General features: G+C 44.1%; 1 protein-coding gene across 9 annotated transcripts in view; it reads right to left on the bottom strand.

Moving 5' to 3' along the window:
* Positions 1-24,858, bottom strand: part of plekha6 (pleckstrin homology domain containing, family A member 6) — a 345,819-nt gene that overhangs the window by 18,369 nt on the left and 302,592 nt on the right. For 8 of the 9 annotated variants that reach the window (XM_060845333.1, XM_060845334.1, XM_060845335.1 and 5 more), the window contains 6 exons: positions 12,646-12,711; positions 10,148-10,228; positions 9,091-9,240; positions 8,407-8,508; positions 8,009-8,123; positions 5,791-5,927 (listed from right to left, as the gene is read on the bottom strand). In XM_060845333.1, coding sequence (XP_060701316.1) covers positions 5,791-5,927; positions 8,009-8,123; positions 8,407-8,508; positions 9,091-9,240; positions 10,148-10,228; positions 12,646-12,711 — 651 coding nt within the window. The remainder of the gene's footprint in view (positions 1-5,790; positions 5,928-8,008; positions 8,124-8,406; positions 8,509-9,090; positions 9,241-10,147; positions 10,229-12,645; positions 12,712-24,858) is intronic. The other variant, XM_060845336.1, reaches the window with a different exon arrangement.

Genomic DNA, 24,858 nt, shown 5'->3' with positions numbered 1-24,858 from the left:
AATCTTAATCAAAGCTCTAGATGAATAGAAATAACAGAGTTGTTTTGGATAAACTCAACAACTACCCAGTCCCCGTGGCCCACCTTTAATGACCAAAGATGATGATCCCCATAATGATTTGCTACTACTACATCTGAAATGTAGCAAACAGTGCTGGCTACAGGGACGCTGCTGCACAAATCAAAGTACAGTGAGACACTATGCCCACAGTTTTATGAATCACACATCAAATTCAAAGGGAAATACACCAAATTACAACACATCGGCTACAACAAAGAGGCATGAAATAAGGAGTTTCCAGTTATCGATATCAACTGACTTATTAATAAGAATTTCTGTTCACTCATCATCCTTGTTGCCTCTGATCTGTGCTTCGGTCCTGACCTGGCAATGCCCGATTTTTAAATCTTCATCATTTTTTCCCCCCAAACCCTCTATTTCCTCACCAGTCCCCTTTTCTCTGACATGCCCTACGGACCCTGTAGGATTGTCGCACTCCTCCAAACCCGGCCTCTCATGCACCACCCCAATTTTCTTCCCTCTGTGCTGCAATCTTAACCTCCTCGGCTCCAGAATTCCCTCCTTCAGGAGTGGGGGCAGAGAGATTTAAGCTGCTCCGTTAAACCTACTGCTCTGACTAAATTTTTGCTTCTCCTGTCTGAATATTTTCTGATGTGACTGAACCTCCGTTGAAGCACCTTGGTACGTTTTACTGAGTTCAAGGAGCTTTACTAATGCAAGCTCTTGTTGTTACATTAGCATGTCTCTACACATCTAAAAAACTTTAAAGAGATTAGAATCATCCTGCATCTAGTAAACTGATTTGGATCTCCTGTATTACAGAGACACTCATTAACTGTGCTGTAATGCATCATTGAGCCATTTCAGTACAATTGAATGAGAGTTACTTTCAGCATTATTCCTAGCTGAAAGATTATTGTCAATGCTGCCTCATGTATTCTACTTATTTCATGCCTTGAAATCACATGAGCAGAACTAAACAGATGGGAAACCACAAGACTTGGGACTGATGTAGACAGTGGCCTGGCCAGCCACTTACTGCCGTGCCTCCTTCCATTCTCTTCATCTCCAAAGCTGTCTTCCCTTTCTCCGCCTGCTCCCAGATGTCCTCGATAGAGTAGGCCCAGAGGCTGCTCTCAGTGGGAAGAGGAGGAACTACAGGCAACGACCCTTGAGGCAGGTAGGACTGCGGAAGGGGAGGTCGTGGCGGGCGGGTCTCCTGAGACAAAGAGCGAGCAAAGCATAAAGAGTAACTGCAAAGCTAGGAAGACAATGAGTGAGCAAGAGGAGATTAGTCTTTGGAAGGCTTCCCCTTTGAAATGAAGAAACAAGGAGGAGTTTAGGATTTTAGTGAATACAGAGGGTTGTATCTTGGTGTATCCTTTAACATTGGTGTGCACAGCTGGAGGTGAAACCACTTCTCCATCGTTTCTCTTTCTCTCTGACAGGGTCTGAGTCATGGGGTCTCCAACACATTTGGCCCATTGAATCTGCTTCTGTCAAAAACAACCACCTAACTATTCTAAATCCCATTTCCCAGCCCTTGGCACATAGCCTTGAACGTCTAGGCATTACAAGTGCACGTCTAAATAATTCTTCAATGTAATGAGGGTTTCTGCCTCCATCATCCTTCCAGGCAGTGACTCATAAAAGTTGCTAATTCATACTGGGGTGGGGGGGGAGGGAAGCAGGGTTTGGTGTCTCGGTCACTAGGTGATCATCTGACACTTTATGCAAGTGGTCATCATTTATATTCAGTGTAATTGGCTACTTGAATGTTTGCAAAACAGTGTCAATCACAGGTTAGCACGGTGGCTCATTGATTAGCATTGCTGCCTCACAGCACCAGGGACCTGGTTCGATTCCAGCCTCGGGTGACTGTCTGTATGGAGCTTGCACATCCTCCCTGTGTCTGTGTGGGTTTCCTCCAGGTGCTCTGGTTTCCTTCCACAATCCAAACATGTGCAGCTTAGGTGAATTGGCCATGCTAAATTGCCCATCGTGTTCAGGGATGTTTAGGTTAGGTGCATTAGTCAGGGTTAAACATAGAGTAATAGAATAGGGGTTTGAGTGGGTTAATCTTTGGAAGGTCAGTGTGGACTTGATGGGCTGAAGGATCTGATTCTATAAAAAAAACTAAACCACATTCTATCCCTAACAGTCACCTCTCCATATACTTTTCTGGACAGTGGTCACTGGGTAGAGATCAGGAGGATACACAGGTCTTGATCCTCGGTACCCTGGATGATTGATACTTCCCTGTGATGCTTCTCCTATTGCTTTGACGCTATTCACTTCTGAGCCCAGCTGCAGTGCAGGATACTACCCAATAGATGCTGCATGGGCTGCTTCCAAATCCCTTCTACTCTGCAGCGACATGTTTTACAAGCAGTGGCTTTGCAACATGCCAGACAACAGCACTTTTCAAACTCTTTCATGTGGGGAATTCTTGCAAATATTGACACAGGCCCAGGACTTCGCATCCTAGCTTCTGAAAGACTGAGCCAGCAAACTGAAGGGAAACTCAAGGTCTCTTTGTTTCCGAGGAATACAGAAGTGGAAACAAAATGTACAAATGAATGGAGGCAGTCAGAAACCGACAGCTATTCCAGAACCATCTTGTGTGGCCTGATCAGTTTTTTTATTTTGGCTTTGACCTGGTGAGCAACAGGAATTGGGTTGAGACTGTGCCCCTCCTTCCCAAATCCAGAATGATTCCAACTGGAATCCTTGTGGAAGAGAATGGGTTTCCATCTCAACTAGTTTGGGTTGTGCGCTCCCCAACTCAAGTCCCTGGAGGTGAAAGGGCAGAATGCTCAATAAAGGCCACAGCTGCCTGTTTGTCAGTACAATATGCAATAATTGGATAACTGCCTAAAACAACATCATACAGAAACAGCAGTCAGATGACATACCAGCACGGTGTGACAGGGGTTAGCACTGCTGCCTCACAGCAGCAGGGACCCAGGTTCCATTCCACCCTCGGGTGACTGTCTGTGTGGAGTTTGCACATTCTCCCTGTGTCTGTATGGGTTTCCTCCAGGTCCTCTGGTTTCCTCCCATAGTCCAAAGGTGTGCAGGTTAGGTGAATTGGCCAAGCTAAATTCCCCATAGTGTCTAGAGATTAGCAGGCTAAGTGGGTTAGCCATGGGAAGTTCAGGGTTACGGGATAAGGTGAGTCTGGATGGAATGCTCTTTGGAAGGCCAGTGTGGAGATGATGGGCCAAATGGCCTGCTTCCACAATGCAAGGATTCTATAATACTGCCACCATCGGAATACTGGAGTAATTTGCCAAATTACTGATTGGAAACTAACTGGATCAGAATCCTTTCTTTCTTTTTCATCCTTCTGTCAATTTCTTTTCAAATTGTTTTATTTTCTTTCTTCTTCCTATTTTCTACTGTTTTTCAAAATTCATTAATAGGATGTGGGCATCACTGACTAAGCCAGCATTCATTCCCCATCCCTATTGGGCAATTGAGAGTTAATTACATTGCTGTGGGTCTGGAGTCACGTGAAGGCCGCACCAGGTAAAAGGATGATAATTTTCTTCCCTACAGGATATTAGTGAACCAGATGGGGTTTTCTTGACCATCAATTGGTCATCAGGAGCACACGGTGGCTCACGGTGCTGCCTCACAGTGCCGCCTCACAGTGCGAGGGACATGGGTTCGATTCCAGCCTAGGGTGACTGTCTGTGTCAAATTCGTACGTTCTCCCTGTGTCTGTCCCCCCACAGTCCAAAGAGATGCAGGTTAGGTGAACTAGCCATGCTAAATTGTCCATAATTTAAAAGATAAAATGATTAAAAGTGGAAGGAACTTTAGGTTTGCGTTCAGAACAATGGTGAAAATGGGCAAACAAGAGTAGGTGGCACGGTGGCACAGTGGTTAGCTCTGCTGCCTCACAGTGCCAGAGACCCGGGTTCAATTCCCGCCTCAGGCGACTGACTGTGTAGAGTTTGCACATTCACCGTGTCTGCGCGAGTTTCCTCCGGGTGCTCTAGTTTCCTCCCACAGTCCAAAAATGTGCAGGTTAGGTGAACTGGCCATGATAAATTGCCCGCAGTGTTAGGTGAAGGGGTAAATGTCGGGGAATGGGTCTGGGTGGGTTGCGCTTTGGGGGGTCGGTGTGGACTTGTTGGGCTGAAGGCCTGTTTCCACACTGTAAGTAATCTTAAAAAAAAAAGTAGAAGATGGGACCATCAACTGCAGGGTTTCTAACAATTGTTAAGTAAATACTGAACAGAGTTACTCCTCTATTGCTAGGGAAAGGGAATATGGGGACTGGAAAGAGTGAAGGACAATTATGTTTCTGGAGGACAGAAGGTCACATTGAACAGTGGAGATATGATCATTGTTGGAATTGTGCTTGATTACTTTTATTTATTTTTAAGCAACCTGCTCAGACAGGTTATGGGACACTTTTGCAGCAGACAGGACTTGAACTCTGGAGCATCTGGTCCAAGGGTAGGGCATTACCACTGTGACCAAAAGGCTACCCCTTGATTGTTCTTATACCATCAGGAATTAATCATGTTTATTTAAGCACAGATAGGATTGACGGTCAGAATCTTTTTTCCCAAAGCTGAAACATCTAATACTAGGGGGCATGCACTTAACAAGAGAGGGAGGAAGTTCAAAGGAGATGTGAAGGGGAGGTTTTATACACAGAGAGTGGCAGTAGTCTGGAACGCACTGCCAGGGGAGGTGGTGGAGGGAGATACAATAAGGGCATTTGAGGAACTTTTAGATAAGCACATGAATATGCAAGGAATGGAGGCGGACAGACTAAGGGCAGGCAGAAGGGATTAGGTTTTTTTGGCATCATATTTGGCACAACTTTGTGGACCGAAAGCCCGTTCCTGTCCTGTACGGTTCTATGTTCCCTCCCGACATTAGGTAAGTTAGAGTCAAAGCCATGATCGGAAGGTGTTGGCTTGATGCTGTTAACGGGAATTTCCTAAACCTCACTTCCTTGTAATTTGAAATGGATCAGCTGGTTCCTGGGTATCATTCCATGGTTTTGAAGCAAGTTCTGCAGAAATCATATTGGAATCAAAACATTGGCTCTGTTTCTCTCGTTACAGATGCTGCCAGAGGCGCTGTGTTTCTCCAGCACTTCCTGTTTTTATTTCAATATTTACTTGTTCCACTTGACAGCAGACACAATTTGCTCACTATAGCACAGTTAAATACAATTTGTGTTAGATCTGATATCTCATTAATTTTGAATGCTTTGGCTAAACACCAATTACCACTGGCTGTCAGCAGAAGGGAAGGAGATCAGACTACTGGTTTAGATTAGACTTACAGTGTGGAAACAGGCCCTTCGGCCCAACAAGTCCACACCGACCCGCCGAAGCGCAACCCACCCATACCCCTAACCTAACACTACGGGCAATTTGGTATGGCCAATTCACCTCACCCGCACATCTTTGGACTGTGGGAGGAAACCGGAGCACCCGGAGGAAACCCACACAGACACGGGGAGAACGTGCAAACTCCACACAGTCAGTCGCCTGAGTCGGGAATTGAACCCAGGTCTCAGACGCTGTGAGGCAGCAGTGCTAACCACTGTGCCACCGTGCCGCCCCTGTGCCACCGTGCCGCCCTGGGGAGAAGCTAGGATTGAAGTTGACACGAGCAATAACAACTCATCTCTCGCTCACTGGAACTCTTTCCAGGACTATACGGATGTCACTAAAACGCCACCACAAAGACGGGGAGTTGGTTTGTCCATCCTGAGTCAGGGTTTACATTGCTTACCTCCTTTGCTGTCTGCTGAGCGGACACCTGTGACTCGGAGATGGGAGAGAAGGGGCTCAGTGGACTGGTGAGGCTGGTGGTGCTCAGAGGGCTGGCAGGACTGTTTGAGTTGAAGGTGCCCATTTGGGCACTTGTCACTGTGAAAAGAAAAAGATCGAGATTCGAGAAAGAAACTAACCATTCATTTTCTGCGCATCACCCACTGTTTATAGAATCTATCCAATCTTCCATGTATCTGGACACGCGATGCACATAGCTCAATCCATAATGACATAAAATCACCACAATCCGTTATCATGAGGGGTTTACAGAGAGTTGACTGTGGTTGGCTTTTCCGTAAGATGGGGAATTTCAAGACTGGGGGCACATTTTGAAGGTGAGATAAATTTTAAAAAGACATAAGCAACAATTTTTTCACACAGAGGGTGGCTTGAGTGTGGAATGAACTTCCTGAGGAAGTGGTGGATGCGGGTGCAATTACAACCTTTAAGAGACATTTGGATGGATACATGAGTAGGAAAGGTTTGGAGGGACATGGGCCCACAGCAGACAAATAGGACAAGTTTAGTTTGGGATTACGTTCAGCATAGCCTGGTTGGACTGAAGAGTCAGTTTCTGTGCTGTGTGACTCTATGACTCAATGAAATCAATACATGAAGATGGAAGACTACATTTTCTGCGTTGACCCTGTGTGTGGGCAGTTTATGTGCTTTTGTCACAGATTCATTATATAGAGTCTATAGCAATGGCAGAGTTAGTGTATGGCCCAAAGCACTGTGAACACCATTTGTTTTGCAATGTATCATATAAGCATAGAGAGTATACAGCACAGAAGAGGCTGTTTGGCCCATCAAATCTATGTCAACCTACCTTCAATCACTTAACTCACAGCTTTGAAAGTTATGTCATTTCGAGTGCTCAACCACATACATTTTAAAGGTTGTGAGGTTGCCCCTCTCTCTTGCTCTCCCTCGCAGCAGTTCCAGATCCCCATCACTCTGAGGGAAAATGGTTTTCCTCAAATCCCCTCTAAACCTCCTGCCCTTCACCTTCACCTCCCAATCTCAAACACATTAAAGTATTGAGACTTGCATTTATACAGGGTCTTCATAAACACAGGACGGACGGACGGACGGACGGACGGACGCGCGCGCACACACACACACACACACACACACACACACACCCCCCTCCGTGTCACTTCAGAGATAATGTGAGTTAGCACAATGACATATAAAGTCTCACCCGAAAGACAGAATGACCAACACTGCAGCACTCCCTCACTATGGCACTGGGAATGTCAGCCTAGATTGTGTGTTCAACACTTGAACTGACTCCAAGTGCTACCCACTGATCTGAGATTGGCACCTTTGAATTCCTGAAAGCAGTAATTCAGGTCTTGTCAGGAGGATTGTGCAGAGTGTTACTAATGAATTATCCCAGTACAGAACTTGGTGAATAGGATGGTTTGTCCTGAAATCAGGCTGAAGTGAACACATTGTACATACTTTTGGAAGCAAGTCGGTAACTGGGATTCCACTTTTCGTGATGACCCGCAGTAAGTTCACATTTCACCAGCACACTGCCCTGCCCTGCACTGTCTGCCCACAATGGTAATAGCTGCAAATGTGTTGCTGGTCAAAGCACAGCAGGCCAGGCAGCATCTCAGGAATAGAGAATTCGACGTTTCGAGCATAAGCCCTTCATCAGGAATCAACCACAATGAATTACCACAATGGTAATATACCATCTACCAGGGCCAGGGAGAGAAATTGCAGACCGTCATGTTATTTTTGGTCATGGCATAATCTTAGAGCATTAAGACACAATTAAAGAGGAACGTCTTCTCTCAGAAGGAAGTAAGTCTGTGGAAGTCATTACTGTCAAGTCTGGGTCATTAAATACATTCAAATCTGATACAGGTAGATTTTTAATCAGGAGGGGAATCAAGAGTTATGGAGAAAACACAGGAAAATGGAGATGAGGATCATTGAATCAGCCATAATGTCATTGAATGGGAGAGCAGACTCAATGGGCTGAATGGACTATTTCTGCTCTGAGGTCTAATGGTCTGGGCCCCCAGACCCAAGCATAGTGGTCCTTCCCTCCTAACCTGGGTACAGAGCCCTTCTGGACCCCTGGTCCTCGGGCTGTGAGGTGTCTTGCCATGCTGGCCCCTGATGCCCACCCCCTGCCCACAAGCTGGGAATTGCCATACCATGCTGTTTAAGGGGCTCCGTTGAAATTCGGTCGGGATAAGACTTCCGTAGTCCCTCCATGACATCTTGGATTTTCCACAGCTCCTTCTGAATGTGCTTGTGCCCCACCTCATCCTGTAAAACGATCATAAACCCCGCGTCAGACTCATTTCCTACACCTTGACTGAAATCGATTAGCTTCCTCCACAGGAGCGGAAAGTGCTATGAAGCGAAATTCAAAATCATTTAGAGATGTGATTGCACAGTTACAGTAGACTTTATCTTGATGAATTAGGATGGGCGAGAAGATTTAATGGGCTAACCTCGCACCTAGTCCTCTCCTATGTTTCCTCGATGTGGATGATTACTGATTATTTTTACCAGATTACCTTTGCTTATGAGTTTATGGCAGTGTTACCTGCATTCCCATGGGGCTGTTCAGCTGCTCCCATAAGTCATTGTGAATGATGGACAGCTCCATTTTGAGGGCATCGCACTCCATCTTTGTGTTTGCAAAGGCCTAAAATGCATGCAACGCACAAAGCAGGACCAGAATACAAGTCAATACTATTTCCTTGTGAAAAATCTCAACGCGTCATGAAAGAAACAAGTACATTCCATAACTAATGGGGTGCTTTTACATCCATAATTGGCGACCAACTTCATAAAGATTGTCAGTGATAAGCCATGACTATGGTAATAAACAGGGACCCAAGGCCTTGGAGGTGGAGCTTGCCACTGAAATGGCTCAGCATTGCTTATACCTCTGTTGCTAACCGTGCAAATGCAAGCTGGTTCACCTGTTGTGGGGGCAGCTACGTTTGTCTTGCTTTTAAAGCTGTTGAAACACTCTTGCCCGGGCCGGTCTCTGTTCCAAATTTGCTTCCGTCAACCGGGCAAGGTGCAAACACCGAGCAACATGCTGGCATAATCTAGCGAAGACAAGTTCCTTTCCAGCACACTCGATTAGACAAAGTGCTGAACTCCCAAGACTGCCAAGACAGTCAAGCCTCGTGGGTCAAACATAATTGCGGCCCCACCCCTAGCCTTCCGCCGCCCCACCTCCACCCCTCATGACCTCGCGGTAACTCAGCTCCCATACCGTAGTTGCTTGCGAGAGCTCCCCACGAATGTTGATCAACTGATTCTGCAGAGATTCTTTTTTCTGTACGAGTTGCTCAGTGTAACCTGGCTGGTTAGGGTACATCTCCATCTCCCGATGGGTTTTCTCCAAGGCACTTTCCAGGGATTCCTGGAGTATGGAAGGAACAGCCAAGGAAACCCTATGAATTAGGTTCAACCACCATTAAAAACCAAACAGACACTCGTTCTTCTCTATAGCTGAGGGAACAGATGGGGACATTGAGGAACCTCAACAATAGAAAGGACAAAGACTGAATAAACTGTGTTGTGGCTAAGTGCAGGTTCTGTCCTGAATGCAAGTGAGTGGGTCACCCCCACAGCCTCCTCCCCACCCATCAATCAACCCAGAAACCATCCTCACTTGTACCATGGAATTATCCTCCACTCACAGAATAATCCTACTTTTATCAAGAGTGTTTGGGGTGACTACAGCCACATGTGTGCTACTTGCTAGAGTACATAAAAACTCTACCTTGTTTAAAATATGGAATCCATCTGAAGCTGAGAAAGCAAGAAAAGAGGGAAAGAGGATAGAGAGAGAGAAGGAGAGATGCATGGAGAGGAAGAGAGAGATAAAGAGAGGAGGACAGAGAAAGAGTCAGAGAGATAGAGACGGAGAGAGTAGAGATATCATGGACAAAATGGCACATAAATAGTTAATACTCAGATCCAGTTTACAACGCAGTTCAACACAGCTGACATGACTGCTTGTCATCTTTGACCTTTCAAGGCAGAACAGTCTACAACTACAATAAGTGTAAAATATATTGCTGCTTATGTTCATTTCTCAAACCTTAGAAGTATTTATGTTAACAATGTCTGAAGTCAACCTACAAGGTGTTCACAATCTAGCCAGTTGTCCAAGTATGGTTCCATCTCTGGATATGTTGCAAGTTACCGAAGCTTTGACCAGAAAAGGCACGATGAACAATGTGGACAAAGGGCCCTCCTCTAGGAATGCTCCAAGAAAGCGGACATGAGGAACCTATCCAGGGAGCTAGAAAACATTAAGGTACCTTCTCCTTCCGAAGCTGCAGGACCCATTTCTCCTGCTCCCGCTGGTTCTTGCTCTGCTCACAAAGTCGGCCCAGCAGTTTCTGTTTCCCAAAAAAATAAGGAAAATGGAGTCAATGTTTGGGCGGACTTCTGACAGAGATGGCAATAAGGCAAACATTTGCAAATCTTGCAGGCATCAGATGTAATTAATTAACACTGTGATACCTCGTAAATTCATCCACAGAAATGGCTCCTGCTGCAAATGATTAGGTTGTGTGAACATGAATAATGTTACAGTCATTCTATTGTTATGGTTAATCATAAACATGTGGAGGGTAGGGACTGATTAAGAATCTTGAACACCAAAAAAGACTGTTCTCCTCAATACCTGGTTGCAACACAGTTCCATGCTCCAGATCTTTGGATCCTGGTTGTGGACGAGGGAACCTTATCAAGGTGGCCACTATCACTTCTAGGTACTGGGTTGTGGAGGAAGTCATTAGAAGTGACTGGCTACCTGGCAAGGGAGCACATTTACCACCACTGGTGGGCACCACATGGGCTGGGAGTTTCTAATCTCCTTTCAAAACCAAATTTTAATTTAATTAGGTAAGTTTCCAATAGAATTTCATCTTTATTTAAGGGGCTGTGAGCTAATTAATTTGGTTCATTAGGTAATAGTTTTCTCAAAAGTGTGCATAAAGAGACAGCTGCTATCCTGGGACCTTGATAGGTAGAAGGTGGAGATATTTGATAGGAGTTAAACATAGTTCTTCGAACTAAAGGGATCAAAGGATATGGGGAACAGGGAACGAAGTTGGATGATCAGTAATGATCATACTGAATGGTGGAGCAGACTCGATGGGCTGAATGGCCTCTTCCTGCTCCTATATTCTATGGTTCCATGTTTCTATCTGCAATGCTGCATTCTGTGAACAAATCTTCACCAAGAAAATAATCGGTGTCTCGATTTATACGACCAGCTTGCTTAGATCCATTTAACAACAGACTGTTTGTCGGTAACTTCAGCATGAGTCATTGAGATTTTGATCGCCAATTCACCATCAGATACTGTTCAGAGGAAAAGAGGCAAGACTCCCCACCGAGTAAAAAGTGAGGTCTGCAGATGCTGGAGATCAGAGCTGAAAATGTGTTGCTGGTTAAAGCACAGCAGGTCAGGCAGCATCCAAGGAACAGGAAATTCGACGTTTCGGGCCAGAGCCCTTCATCAGATTCCCCACCCCCCTGCCCCTGCCTCACAGGAGAAATAACACGCAATGCTGGGGATACACCTGTGAATCTCAGGATAGTGGTACCCTCCATCTCTCAACATGTTCTCAATGTTTGTGGCACTTGCTCAGAGATAGGTTCATTTCAATGGTCTACGTTCACCCCAAAATGGTCAGTCCTCCAAAGGTGAGCAAAGAGTGGCAGCAAGCCATTCGGCTGTGGAGGCATCATCATTGAGATTAATGCATTGATGGCTGCCCAATTTTCTTCATTGTCCAAAAACGGGATCATCAGCTCAAAGAAACAAAAGCCAAAAGCCCAGGTAATCACCCAACCCTGTCCCTGCCCCACCTCACCATCGCCTTTGTGCCAAAGCCCCTTGCTGAGCCCTTCTCATCTCCTGGAGTTCACTTTTCATGAACATTACATCTTAGAAAGATCCAATCACACACTGAGGAGTGTATCAATCAACTGAGACATCTGGAGATCATAACATTTTAATATTACGTAGGACAGGTAAGAAAACATGAAATCCCAATAATTTCTTTCTGCTTTCTCTGTGTTGGCATATTTTTTCCCAATGTCCAGCTACAAATGCTGGGACCCAGTGGACATGAATCCCACACCTACACCCTCCCAAGAAGGCCCAGTCTTTGTCCTGATTGGTCATTATTCTTCCTCTTGGTCATTATTCTTCCGCTTACCCAGGTTTCAAGTTGTGCAATTACTCCCCCTCCACCCCCCCCCCGGGAACCCTTTGGTACCAACAGAATCCCTCGTACATGGTTTAGATTAGATTATTTACAGTGTGGAAACAGGCCCTTCGGTCCAACAAGTCCACACCGACCCGCCGAAGCGCAACCCACCCTTCTCCTACATTTACCCCCTTACCTAACACTACGGGCAATTGAGCATGGCCAATTCACCTGACCTGCACATCTTTGGACTGTGGGAGGAAACCAGAGCACCTGGAGGAAACCCACGCAGACACGGGGAGAATGTGCAAACTCCACACAGTCAGTCGCCTGAGTCGGGAATTGAACCCGGGTCTCTGGCACTGTGAGGCAGCAGTGCTAACCACCGTGCCACCATGCCGCCCACAAAGATGGCAAAGATGGTATGGTTTAAGATGGCAAGTTGCTGCCAATAGGATATCAACAGCTTAATACAAGACCAAAACCATACAGAGTGAGTTAACCTGTTAAACCCTTGCTGTCAAGCCATGTCAGAGCCCAGCATTGTGGAAATAATCTTACTGAGGACACTGGTAAATAAATGTGCAACTTACATCAATCTCCACTTCATCGACTTTGTAATGCTCCAGTGGCTCCTGGAATCTGTCCTGGTATGGAACCTGCAAACACCAGCAATTGTTAAAGATTCTGACCTTGCTGTCTGCAGTGCACATTCATCAGGATGTTGGCTGCACTGTCAATTTACAGCTGCCAATTCTGGATTGTTTTATACTTTAAGTCACTGGATACTGCTCCCTCACTTACCGCTGCTTTGATTGTTGGTATCAGTAGCAAGCCAATCCCCCTGTCTCATGCTCTACAATCTAACAGGGCCATCAAAACTACAGTTGGTTCTGATAGAACATGGTAGTTCCATTTCTGTGCGTTATAAGAAAATCGTGAAATGGCAGCACCATTTAAGCCAATGGGACCTGAATCATGTTATAGCAAATACACGTAAGGAAAACTCACATTCTACATGTAATGGTCTAAATTATTCAATCGCGTTATAGCCAATTCACGTTGAAGAAATGCTTGCGATAGCAGAACCGATTGTACAATCAAACTAAGAGCGACGCACGGTCACAGTTAGAAAGGATCATCGTTTGATACAAATCAGAAGAAACACACTCCACTCTCTGCCCTTGATTATTAGTGACTGACCCTAACTGCTTGTAAAAGGCAGTCTAATTCACTCTGATTGTGCAGAATCCTCACATTCCAGAGTGCCTTCTGATTACAAAGTGAGAAACAAGGACAACAGGTGGCCATTCAGCCCTTTGAGCTTAATCTGCAATTCAACAAGACCCTGGCTGGCCTGCCACCAATTGTCCACAGTATCCGAATATCTCTTGCGAAACAAATCTTCGCAAAACCAAAGATTGCAGCACAGTTTATGGTCGATAGTTGAGCATCCACAGGTAAGATGATTCCAAACCTTCGCAATCATTTGAATGAAGACATTTCTCCTGAACGTGCAACCACTTATTCTGAGACTGAGACCGCTCTTGTTCTAAACTGCTAAACTAATGGAAATATTCTCCCACCCTGTCAAGTTCCTTAAGCATTTTCTATATTGTTTTGTGGGAGATTGATTTTAAACTGCAAAACCAGCGCATGTCTCCTCAAACAAAAACAGAAATTGCTGGAAAAACTCAGCAGGTCTGGCAGCATCCGTGAAAGACGAACTGAGTTAATGTTTTAAGTCCAGTGACCCTGAGAGAGTCATAGAGTCATACAGCACAGAAACAGACCCTTTGGTCCAACCAGAGTAAGTGAGGACTGAAGATGTTGGAGATCAGAGTGGAAGAGTGTGGTGCTGGAAAAGCACAGCCGGTCAGGCAGCATCCGAGGAGCAGGAGAATCGACGTTTTGGGTATAAGGTGAAGGGCTTATACCCAAAAAGTTGATTTTCCTGCCCCTCGGATGCTGCCTGACCTGCTGTGCTTTTCCAGCGCCACACTCTCGCCTTCGGTCCAACCAGTCCTTGCCGAACATAATCCCAAACTAAACTAGTCCCACTTGCCTGCACTTGGCCTATATCCCTCCAAACATTTCTTATTCATGTACTTATCTAAATGTCATAAATGTTGTAGCTGTACCTGCATCCACCACTTCCTCTGGACATTCATTCCAGCCACGAACCACTCTCTGTGTAAAAAACCTGCCCCTCGTGTCACTTTTAAAACTTTCTCCTCTCACTTAAAAATGTCACCTAGTCTTGAAATCCTCCACCCTAGGGAAAAGATACCTGCCATTCACCTTATCTGTACCCCTCATTATTTTATAAGCCTCTATAACGTCACCTCTCAATATTTGACACTCCAGTGAAAAAAGTCCCTGCCTATCCAGCCTCTCCTTATGACTCAAACTCTCCATTCCCAGCAACACCCTGGTAAATCTCTTCCGCACCCTCTCCAGCTTAATAATATCCTTCCTATAAGTGGGAGACCAGAACTGGATACAGTACTCAGACCCTTCTTCAAGAACTTTTTGCCAAGAGGTGCAAGGGAGGACCGAAGGACCGCTGGGGACGTGAGTAAAAAACATTATTTGAGCAGAGCAGCAAGGAGAGAGGGCGAGAGAAATGAGGGCTACCGGAAAGTTTTTACGCGGGTGAGATCCGGCAGAATATGGCGGGTGAGAGACACTTCACATGTCTCTGCCAACTACATCTGCGGGAAGTGCATCCAACTCCAGCTCCTTGAAAACCAAGTTAGGGAACTGGAGCTGGAGCTGGATGAACTACGGATTATCCGGGTGGGGCTGATGTAGAAATTGAGAGGATGTACAGGGAGGTGGTCACTCCCCAGACACAGGGTAAGGACAGCTGGGTTACAGTCAGGGGGAGGAAAGGGAACCGACGGTCAGAGCAAGGATCCCCTGTGGCCATTGCCCTCAGCAATAAGCATACTGTTTTGGATACTGCTGATGGGGATGGCCTATCAGGGGAAAGCCATAGTTGTCAGGTCTCTGGCACTGAGCCTGGCACTATGGCTTAGAAGGGAAGGGGGAGAATAGAAAAGCACTAGTGTTAGGGGACTCAATAGTTAGATGGATTGACAGGAGATTTTGTGGTCAGGAACAGGACTCCTGGAAGGTATGTTGCCTCCCCGATGCCAGGGTCCGGGATGTCGCCGATCGGGTTTACAGGATTCTGAACGGGGAGGGTGAGCAGCCAGAAATCGTGGTACATATTGGCACCAATGATATAGCCAGGAAAGGCATTGAGGATCTGAAAAGTGACTACAGAGAGTTAGGATGGAAGCTGAAGAGCAGGATGAGTAGAGTAGTGATCTCAGGCTTGCTACTGGTGCCAAGAGATAGTGAGGTGAGGAAAGTCAGCAAATGCAGCTTAACACGTGGCTGCGAGGCTGATGCAGAAGGGAGGGATTTAGATACCTAGGCCGTTGGGATACCTTCTGGGGTAGGTGGGACCTGTACATGAAGGATGGGTTGCACCTGAACTGGAGGGGCACAAATGTCCTGGGTAGGAGATTTGCTCGTGTGCTTCAGGAGGATTTAAACTAGTTTGCCAAGGGAGTGGGAATCAGAGCCACATATCTGACAGGGGTCAGTTGCACATGGGACAGTAACAGGATGTAGCAAATCTTTCGGGAAGGTTTCTCACACGATGAATCAAATGAATCAGTTCAAGTGTGTCTGCTTTAACGCAAGGAGTGTCAGAAATAAGAGTGATCAACTTAGAGCATGGATCAGTACTTGGGGCTATGATGTTGTGACTGTAATGGAGACGTGGGTTTCACAGGGGCAGGAATGTTTGCTAGATGTTCCAGGGTTTAGAACATTTAAAAAGAACAGGGAAGGTGGAAAAAGAGGAGGGGGTGTCGCATTGCTAATTAGAAAGTGCATCACAGCAACAGAAAGGAAGGTTGTTGAGGAAGGTTTGTCTACTGAGTCAGTATGGGTGGGAGTTAGGAACAGCAAGGGAACAGCCACCTCATTGGTGGTTTTCTACAAACCCCCCCAATAGCAGTAGAGAGATTGAAGATCTCATAGGCGGGCAGATTTTGGAAAAATGCAGATGTAGCAGGGTTGTTGTAATGGGTGATTTCAACTTTCCCAATATTGACTGGACCCTCCTTAGCGCAGGTGGTTTGGATGGAGCCGTTTTTGTCAGGTGTGTTCATGAGGGTTTCCTTACTCAGTATGTAGACAGACCGATCAGGGGAGAGGCCATTTTGGATTTGGTGCTTGGCAACGAGCCAGGACAGGTGTCAGATCTCGCGGTAGGAGAGCGCTTTGGTGACAGTGACCACAACTGCTTTACATTTAGCATAGCCTTCAAGAGGGAAAGGAGTAGTTACCGAGGGAAGATATTTAATTGGGGAAAAGGAAATTATGACGCTATCATTCCTCTGAAACAGGTACAAAGAGGTCAGATTAAGGAACCTTGGATGGCGAGAACAGAGGAGCTTCTCGTCAAAAGAAAGAAGGCACCTTACGTAAGGTGGAGGAAGCAAGGATCAAGCACAGCTTTAGAGGATTACAGGCTTGCTAGTAAGGAGCTCAGAAATGGACTGAGGAGAGCCAGGAGGGGGCACAAAAAAGGCTTGGCAAGAAGGATTAGGGAGAACCCAAAGGCTCTTTACTCATATGTGAAGAATAAGAGAATGATCAGGGAGAAGGTAGGGTTGATCAGGGATAGCGTAGGAAACTTGTGCGTGGAATCTCAGCAGATAAGGGAAGCCCTAAATGAGTTTTTTGCTTTGGTTTTCACTAAGGAAAGGGATCTTGTTGCAAATGAGAACTTTGAGGAGCTGGGATACACGCTTGACCAGATCAAGATTGATGAAGTTGATGTGATCGAAATTTTGGCAAACATTAAGATTGTTAAGTCCCTAGTGCCAGACCAAATTTATTGTAGGCTGCTCTAGGAAGCAAGAAAGGAGGTTGCTAAGCCGCTGGTGAGGATCTTTGCCTCCTCACTCTTCATGGGAGTCATACTGGAGGGTTGGAATGAGACAAATGTTGTTCCTCTTTTTAAGAAGGGGAATAGGGAAATCCCTGGCAATTACAGACCAGTCAGTCTTACGTCGTTGGTCAGCAAAGTTGTGGAAAGAATTCTGAGGGACAGGATTTATGACGATTTGGCAAAGCATAGCGTGATTAAAGTCAGTCAGCACGGCTTTGTGAGGGACAGGTCATGCCTCACAAATCTTATTGAGTTCTCTGAGGAGGTGACAAGACAGGTTGATGACAGTCAAGCAGTGGATGTTGTGTATATGGACTTCAGCAAGGCATTTGATAGGGTTTCCCATGGTAGGCTAATTCATAAAGTCAAGAGGTATGGGATGCAGGGAGATTTGGCTATCTGGATTCAGAATTTGTTGGTTGACAGAAGGCAGAAAGTGGTTGTAGATGGAAAGTATTCTGTCTGGAGGTCAGTGCTGGGTGGGGTCCTGCAGGGCTATGTTATTGGGCCTCTGCTCTTTGTAGTTTTAATAAGTAACTTGGTTGAGGAGGTTGAGGGTGGGTTAGTAACTTTGCAAATGACACAAAGGTTGGAGGTACTGTTGATAGTATCAAAGGCTATTGCAGGCTGCAGCACAACATAGACAGGATGCAGAGCCGGGCTGAGAAATGGCAAATAGAGTTCAACCTGGATAAATGAGAAGTGATGCATTTTGGAAGGTCGAACCTGAATGCTGAATATAGGATTAAAGACAGGATTCTGGGCAGTGTGGAGGAACAGAGGGATCTTGGTGTTCAACTGCATAGCTCCCTCAAAGTTGCCACCCAAGTGGATAGGGTTGTTAAGAAAGCATATGGCGTTTTGGCTTTCATTAACAGGGGGATCAGGTTTAACAGTTGCAAGGTTTTGCTACAGTTCTACCTGTCCCTGGTGAGACCACACTTGGAATATTGTGTCCAGTTCTGGTTGTCCTACTATAGGAAAGATACAGAGGCTTTGGAGAGGGTGCAAAGAAGGTTTACCAGGATGCTGCCTGGACTGGAGAGCTTGTCTTACAAAGAAAGGTTGACTAAGCTTGGACTTTTCTCTCTGGAGAGAAGGATGAAGAGAGGTGACTTGATCAAGGTGTACAAGATAATGAGAGGAATAGATAGAATTGATAGCCAGAGAGTTTTCCCCAGGACAGGATGGACTGGTACGAGGGGTCATAGTTTTAAGATATTGGGAGTAAGGTATAGAGGGAACCTCAGAGAAAGGTTCTTTAAACAGAGAGTTGTGAATGCATGGAATACATTGCCAGCGGTGGTGGTAGAAGCAGAGTCATTCAGGACATATAAGCGACTGCTGGACATGCACATGGATAGCAGTGAATTGAGCGTGTAGGTTAAGTTATTTTATTTTACGTTAGGATTAATCCTCGGCACAACATCGTGGACCAAAGGACCTGTCCTGTGCTGTACTTTTCTACGGTCTATGTTCTATGTTGTATAACTTCTTCAATCCCCTATCAGTCTAGCAAGCCAATGGGTTCACTCATTGCTGTTCTGTCAATCTTAATGCACCACTTTCTTTCTCGTGTTGCTTTCATTGCAGAGAATTATAATGGACTGTCTCCTGTCATTCCCTCCAGTAACAACTATAGACAATTCCAATAGATCAAGTGTTCTATCATCAGCTTGTACTTGTCAGTACAGAAACTGCCTGGAACAAACTCCTCACTCTTTACATCGAAGTCCCCATCCTACTGAACAATCCCTTATTCAGAGAGAAGGAACAGCAATTACTGTGTTATTACTCATATACTACACAGGCCTTTTATCTCACTTGCAAACATCTGGACAATACTTGTCTTTGTTCAGTATTTTCTGCTATCTGCCATTTGATAGACCTGCCAAGTGGATAGGTAAATAGCCTGTGAACTGAAGATCATCAATTAATCCCAGTTTAGGTACATAATGACTTGGGGATAATCGAAACGCCTTATTCACAAGTCACCTATTTAAGCAAATCCTAAAACTGTCACATCTGTTAATATGCCCCAAATACACAATTACCTAAGTGACTGCCCAGCCTTGAGAAATTAAACCCAGTTGGTGACCTACATTTAACCCCAAGTTCTACACAATTAACTAATCTTCAATCCACATTCATCCCAAAAGGCTGATAGTAATAATAGTGATTTCAGTGGATGAAGCGAACTTTTGAAATGGCTATTGAGCTGTTTCAAATATAATACTTTAAATATGCAAGCTTGACTCATAACATAAATCGTATACAAAAATTACCAGGAACAAACTCAGGACAAAACTGAGAGGAATCACTGCCATCTTTGATACTACTCTGGATTTTCATTTCCACATGTCTGAGGCAAGCTATCTTGCAAAATCATCTGTATTTCATAGTTTTTTTTTCCTGAACAACGTCTGCTAAGTAACACATATTACACAAACACACATGTGTTCATGTCAGTAAAATTTAGATTCTCACATGTTTATTTCTTGAACTCGTAACTTGAACAGTATATTGCAGCCACCACACTGAGCAGTGTGTTGTAGCGAAGCAGTTATGGTCAATGTGATGAAAACTCTTCAATGAGCAGCTCATGATAGAAATGTGGGTTCTCAGTAAGTTATATAAAGTCTCCAACTGTTGTAATCACTTGATTAGAAACATATATTCACCTCTTTTCCTGCCTGCTACAAGATCCTGGATTGCTAATCCCCAGGATGTAACACGACTGTGCGTTGGAGTCAAGCCAGATAATAGGATTCCACAATTTTGAAAAATTACTGCAGAATGGTTATGGCACAGGAGAAGACCATTTGGCCTATTGCATCTGTACTGGCTCTCCAAAGGAGCAACTGACTTAGTGTCACTTCCTTGCCTTCTCCCCATAATCCAGCACATTCTTCCATTTCAGATAACAATCCAATTGCCTCTTGAAAGCTTTGATTGAACCTTCCTCCACACCAGCCTCCTCAGGAGCAGAAGGTTTTGAGTGGATGTAAGAAAAGACATTCTCACCCAGAGCGTGGCGGGGAATCTGGAACTCATTGCTTGTAATAGAGGCAGAAATCCTCAAAACATTTTAAAAGTGTTTCGATGTGCACTTGTGAAGCCAATGCATACAAGGCTATGGGCCAAATGCTGGAAAATGGAGTTACAATAGTTAGGTGTTTGGTTTTGACACGATGGTCTTTTTCTAAGCTGTAGATCTCTCGGAGTCTGTGACACTCTGAGATAGCACGTTGCAGATTCCAACCTCTCATTGGATGATGAGGTTGTCATGTTGCCATTGTTTATTTTGTCAATCTGGTTCACTAATGTCCTCTAGGGACAGAAACGGCCATCTTTACCTGGTCAGGACTACATGTGACTCCAGACCCACAGCAATGTGGTTAACTCTCAACTGCCCTCTGGGCAATTAGTAATGGGCAATAAATGCTGGACTAGGCAGTGATGACCTCATCCCTTGAATGAATAATCACCTTAGATTTGTACCTTGTTGTCCTCAATCTTTTCACCAATAGGAACTTCTCGACTGACTCCCTCATGGTTTAGAATAGATTAGATTAGATTAGATTACTTACAGTGTGGAAACAGGCCCTTCGGCCCAACAAGTCCACACCGACCCGCCGAAGCGCAACCCACCCATACCCCTACATTTACCCCTTACCTAACACTACGGGCAATTTAGCATGGCCAATTCACCTGACCTGCACATCTTTGGATTGTGGGAGGAAACTGGAGCACCCGGTGGAAACCCACTTCGAAGATATTTCCTACCCGGAGATGTCAATGCATAACTTTAAAGAAGGTGGGAGTAAAACCCGGTCTCTGGCCGAAAAGAGATTAGCACTAGGTAGTAGCAAGCACAATAAGGATGAATGGCCTCTTCCTGAGCTGTGACTCTGAAATTCTGAGAGGTAGAGACACTACCGCTGCCACAATACTCTCATTCACTATTTGCATCAAATAAAACTCTTGCACTATCAGCTGGCTTTATTCAGAGCGAAAGACTGGAGTCTTACCTTTGAACTTGGAACCCGTCAGTCGGCAATCTGCATTCCTCTATATCATTTTACAATTCACTGGCATATTTTAGTTGTCAAACTGCTTCAAGGCAGGGAATCTCAGAGAGATTCATGTAGTTATAGTAATCTAATCCCTTGTCCAGAGGATAATGGCTGGGTTTGAAGCTTTAAGTTAATTATCTCCTACTCAAGAAACCAAAAGATACTTTGCCTCCTTGTCATCTGTACTCAAAATGGCTACTTACAAATCAACAATGACTGCATAATGAAGTAAATAATTACATTGAAAGTTAAGGTTGCTTGATCAACCTTCTCTATTCAAAGAGATTTAAACAAGATTTTCAAAATCACAAAGGTATTTGACACAGTAAATAAGGAGAAACTGTTTCAAGGTTCAACAAGCAAAGAGTGGGGAGAAGATGGAGAGTGAATTTATGATCTGAAACGTGCTGCTTGAAAACGTGATGGAAGCTGGCTTCGTGGAAAAGATTGAAAAATATAGTTCACCACTTCAGAGAAATATTTTGCAGAGCTACAGAGATAGATCAGGGGACTGGGGCTATTTGACATTTTCTTTTTAGACAGCCATAACAGTGCTACATTGATGGAGGTAGGTTGGGGTTGGTTAGCTCAGTTGGCTGAACAGCCGGTTTACAATGTACCAACAGCATGGGTTTGATTTCCACACCAGCTGAGGTTACCATAATGGAGTCTCTTTCTCAACCTCTTCCCCTCACCCAAGGTGTGGTAACCCTCAGGTTAAACCAACACCAGTTATCTCTCTCTAATAGGAGAGCAGCCCCATAATACAATGGTGACCTTACACTGGCTGAATGATCGTTCTATGTTGTATGATTCCACAGTTTGAGACATATCTGAAACACGATAAGGTGCCATGAAAGTACAAGATTTTTTGTGGTAATTATTGATTGAAATTTGAGGGAAACTTGTTTATGTGAAGGAATAAATGTGCCATATCTATTTGCAGTGATCTTGAGCCTGGCAACAACTAATGAACAGATTCTGAGCCAAAAAATCAATGACGCTGAATTGGAAAGTGAATGAAAACTTGCCAGTTGTCAGTCAAGGTTTGTTCAAAACATTATATTAATTAATTGCTTTATAGGGTCAGGGATTGAAAATAATCCTCAGCAAATCAATAGGGAAGATGGTGATTTAGTTCAAATTAAATGGTGCTACAAACAGCATCACCTTATCAATTCCAGTCATGTTTTCAAACATAGATATTGACTGCAGAGCGGTGGATGAGTCAAACATAACATTCACTTTAAACATATACTTTCTCGTGGACATGTAGCAACAATTTCACTTTAAAATGTGTTTGGCATAAAGCACATTTACTATAGTAACGTATCCCAAAATATCCTGCAGCGCAACGCTCGTATTCAGAAAGAACCAAGGGTTTAGAGTCACTGCAGGATTGTGTTGTAAATCCTGGCACAGTACAAGTGACAGCGGCTGTAACTGGGGAGATTAGAACAGTGTGCCAGAGATAACAGCATCAATGTAAATCCAAAGCCACACTGTGAATAACTTGAGTTTACTCATTCTAGAACATGCGCAGCTTTCTTAAATTTGTACGCTTAAGATGAGCTCTCAGAGAGAAGACACTAAGTTACAGCCCATTAACATTAGCTGAGTTTTTCAAGGTCGACATGGATTTGGTTTTATGCACTTGACCTTGAGTGTGGCCTCAAGCCCCTTAAATACCAAGACAGGGCTGACTAAATGCACCCTTTAAAAACATAGTATTGCTTATGTTAATCACTGAAACAGCTCATTCAGCCCATCTAGTCTAGCTACGTATTAACGCATCATACAGTCTCTCTGACTCTACTTCACCTTAATCTATAAAACATATCTTTCTATTCCTTTCTTCCTAAGGTACTAATCAAGCTTCCTCTTATGTGTGACAATGCCATTTGTCTAAACTATTTCATGCAGGTTTCAAACTCAAAGCACTCTTTCATGGGTAATGAGGATTTTCCTGAATTTCCAATTCAATTTACTAGTGGTCATCTTATAATTATGACCATTAAACATACCTGTTCCTTAGTGGAAATGTCTTCTCTGCATTTTTCCTATCAAACTCATATCATAATTTTAAAGTTATCCAGATGTCTTTTTCTAGAGAGTAGTCACCTCTTCCCACCTGCACTGTTTCTTCGTCGATGGTTATAATTTCAAACACACAATCTTGAGCAGAGTCTGAGTGCCTCAAACGGTCACAGCAGCAAGCGCATGTAAAATGGACAGTCACAGAACAGAAAGCAGGCAATTTACAGAAAACCAATTATTTGAAGCATCCTGTATTGTGTATGAAAGTTGAGGGAGGTTAATCACATTCTATCGAATTCTCTACAGGGTTTCTGACAAGATTTACACAAATTCAACAGTAAACAACAAGATCTTTTGACGAGATGAACACACTACAGACTGCATTATCAGGATGTCGGTGAAGACAGAAACAGACAAATACTCAAAGGAGAAGTATCAAGGTTCACTACCTTCACAGTGCAACCCAAAAAAATATAAATCCCAACATTAATTGTCAAATATTTAAATTTTGTTTAGCCTATCAAAGAGGCAAGCCCTTAATGTCGATCATCTCTCTGGAGTAAAATCCCTTTGATATGGTTTGTTCCTCACTAAAGAAATCCTTTTAATGTTTATATTGCCTTCCCATTACTACATTTTTTTGATGTGTGTTTGATTGCTATTGAATAATCCTTTTTAATTAGCTTGAGCAAAATGCTGGAACATAGTCTCCTAGAACATGTTGTGTCATGAATCTAGTTGTATCATGTGGATCTGAAATAGTTCAATCATTAACACTGTACTTATCATTAATCTTGCTGTTGCTTTAACATCTTTATGTTTGATCAATGAGAACAACGAAGTATTCGTAGGTTGAAAAATCTATGACATGGACCTTCCTTCAATGTTCATCGCCATTTTTAAGAGGGTGGTTAGTTCCTACAACCAATAATCAGAAGGTTTGTGCGCCAATATCTGGTTGTGAAACCAGAATTTAGATACATCTGTGAGGGTTATCTGGAGTGGGTTTTGACCTTCTCCACCTGCTAACTTGGAGTCAGGAATACAACTAGCAGTCAAAGGCTCACTCAATATCTTACACGTGAAGATGTATCTACTACTAACAATCTCAGCGCTTGTTTTATCCTCCTTGGCAATACCTATATGTTAATTACTGTTATACAGGAATTATTGTAATGTCACTTTATTCAGTAATTATGAGTATTTTGTGTATGCATAAAATGAAACACCCTCTTCAGACATTTCTAAACTACCCTTGGATTTTTTTCATCTAACTTGTTTCTGTGTTACACCCTAGTTTATAATTACTTAATTATGTGAAAATGTTGATTTGATTTTTCTTTAAGAAGTCAAGTAATTAATTGGTGGCATGGGTGAGGTGTGCTGAATGGGCTCTTGTGTTGTGTCATTCTGTGAGTCTTGTTCCTCATGGTCTTTAAGTATCATTGACTCGAACTCCCAGTTCACGTGGATCAGACTCAAGGGTAATGTCCAATTCACAACCTTGTCACTTCATCCTTGACCAATGGGAATGGACATCAGGGTGGTTTGACCAATGGGAACAGACACCAAAAGAGTGTGGCCAATGGGTATAGATACCAGGACAGTTTGACTAATGGGAATGGACATCAGGACGGTCTGACCGAAGGGAAAAGACACCAATGGAATGTGGCCAATGGATATAGATACCAGGACAGTTTGACTCATGTGAATGGACA

The sequence above is a fragment of the Hemiscyllium ocellatum genome, chromosome 26, assembly GCF_020745735.1.
Source record: "Hemiscyllium ocellatum isolate sHemOce1 chromosome 26, sHemOce1.pat.X.cur, whole genome shotgun sequence".
In the NCBI taxonomy this organism is placed as follows: Eukaryota; Metazoa; Chordata; class Chondrichthyes; order Orectolobiformes; family Hemiscylliidae; genus Hemiscyllium; species Hemiscyllium ocellatum.
Note: the sequence above shows the minus strand (reverse complement) of the source record. Positions and strands in the feature narration are given on the sequence as shown.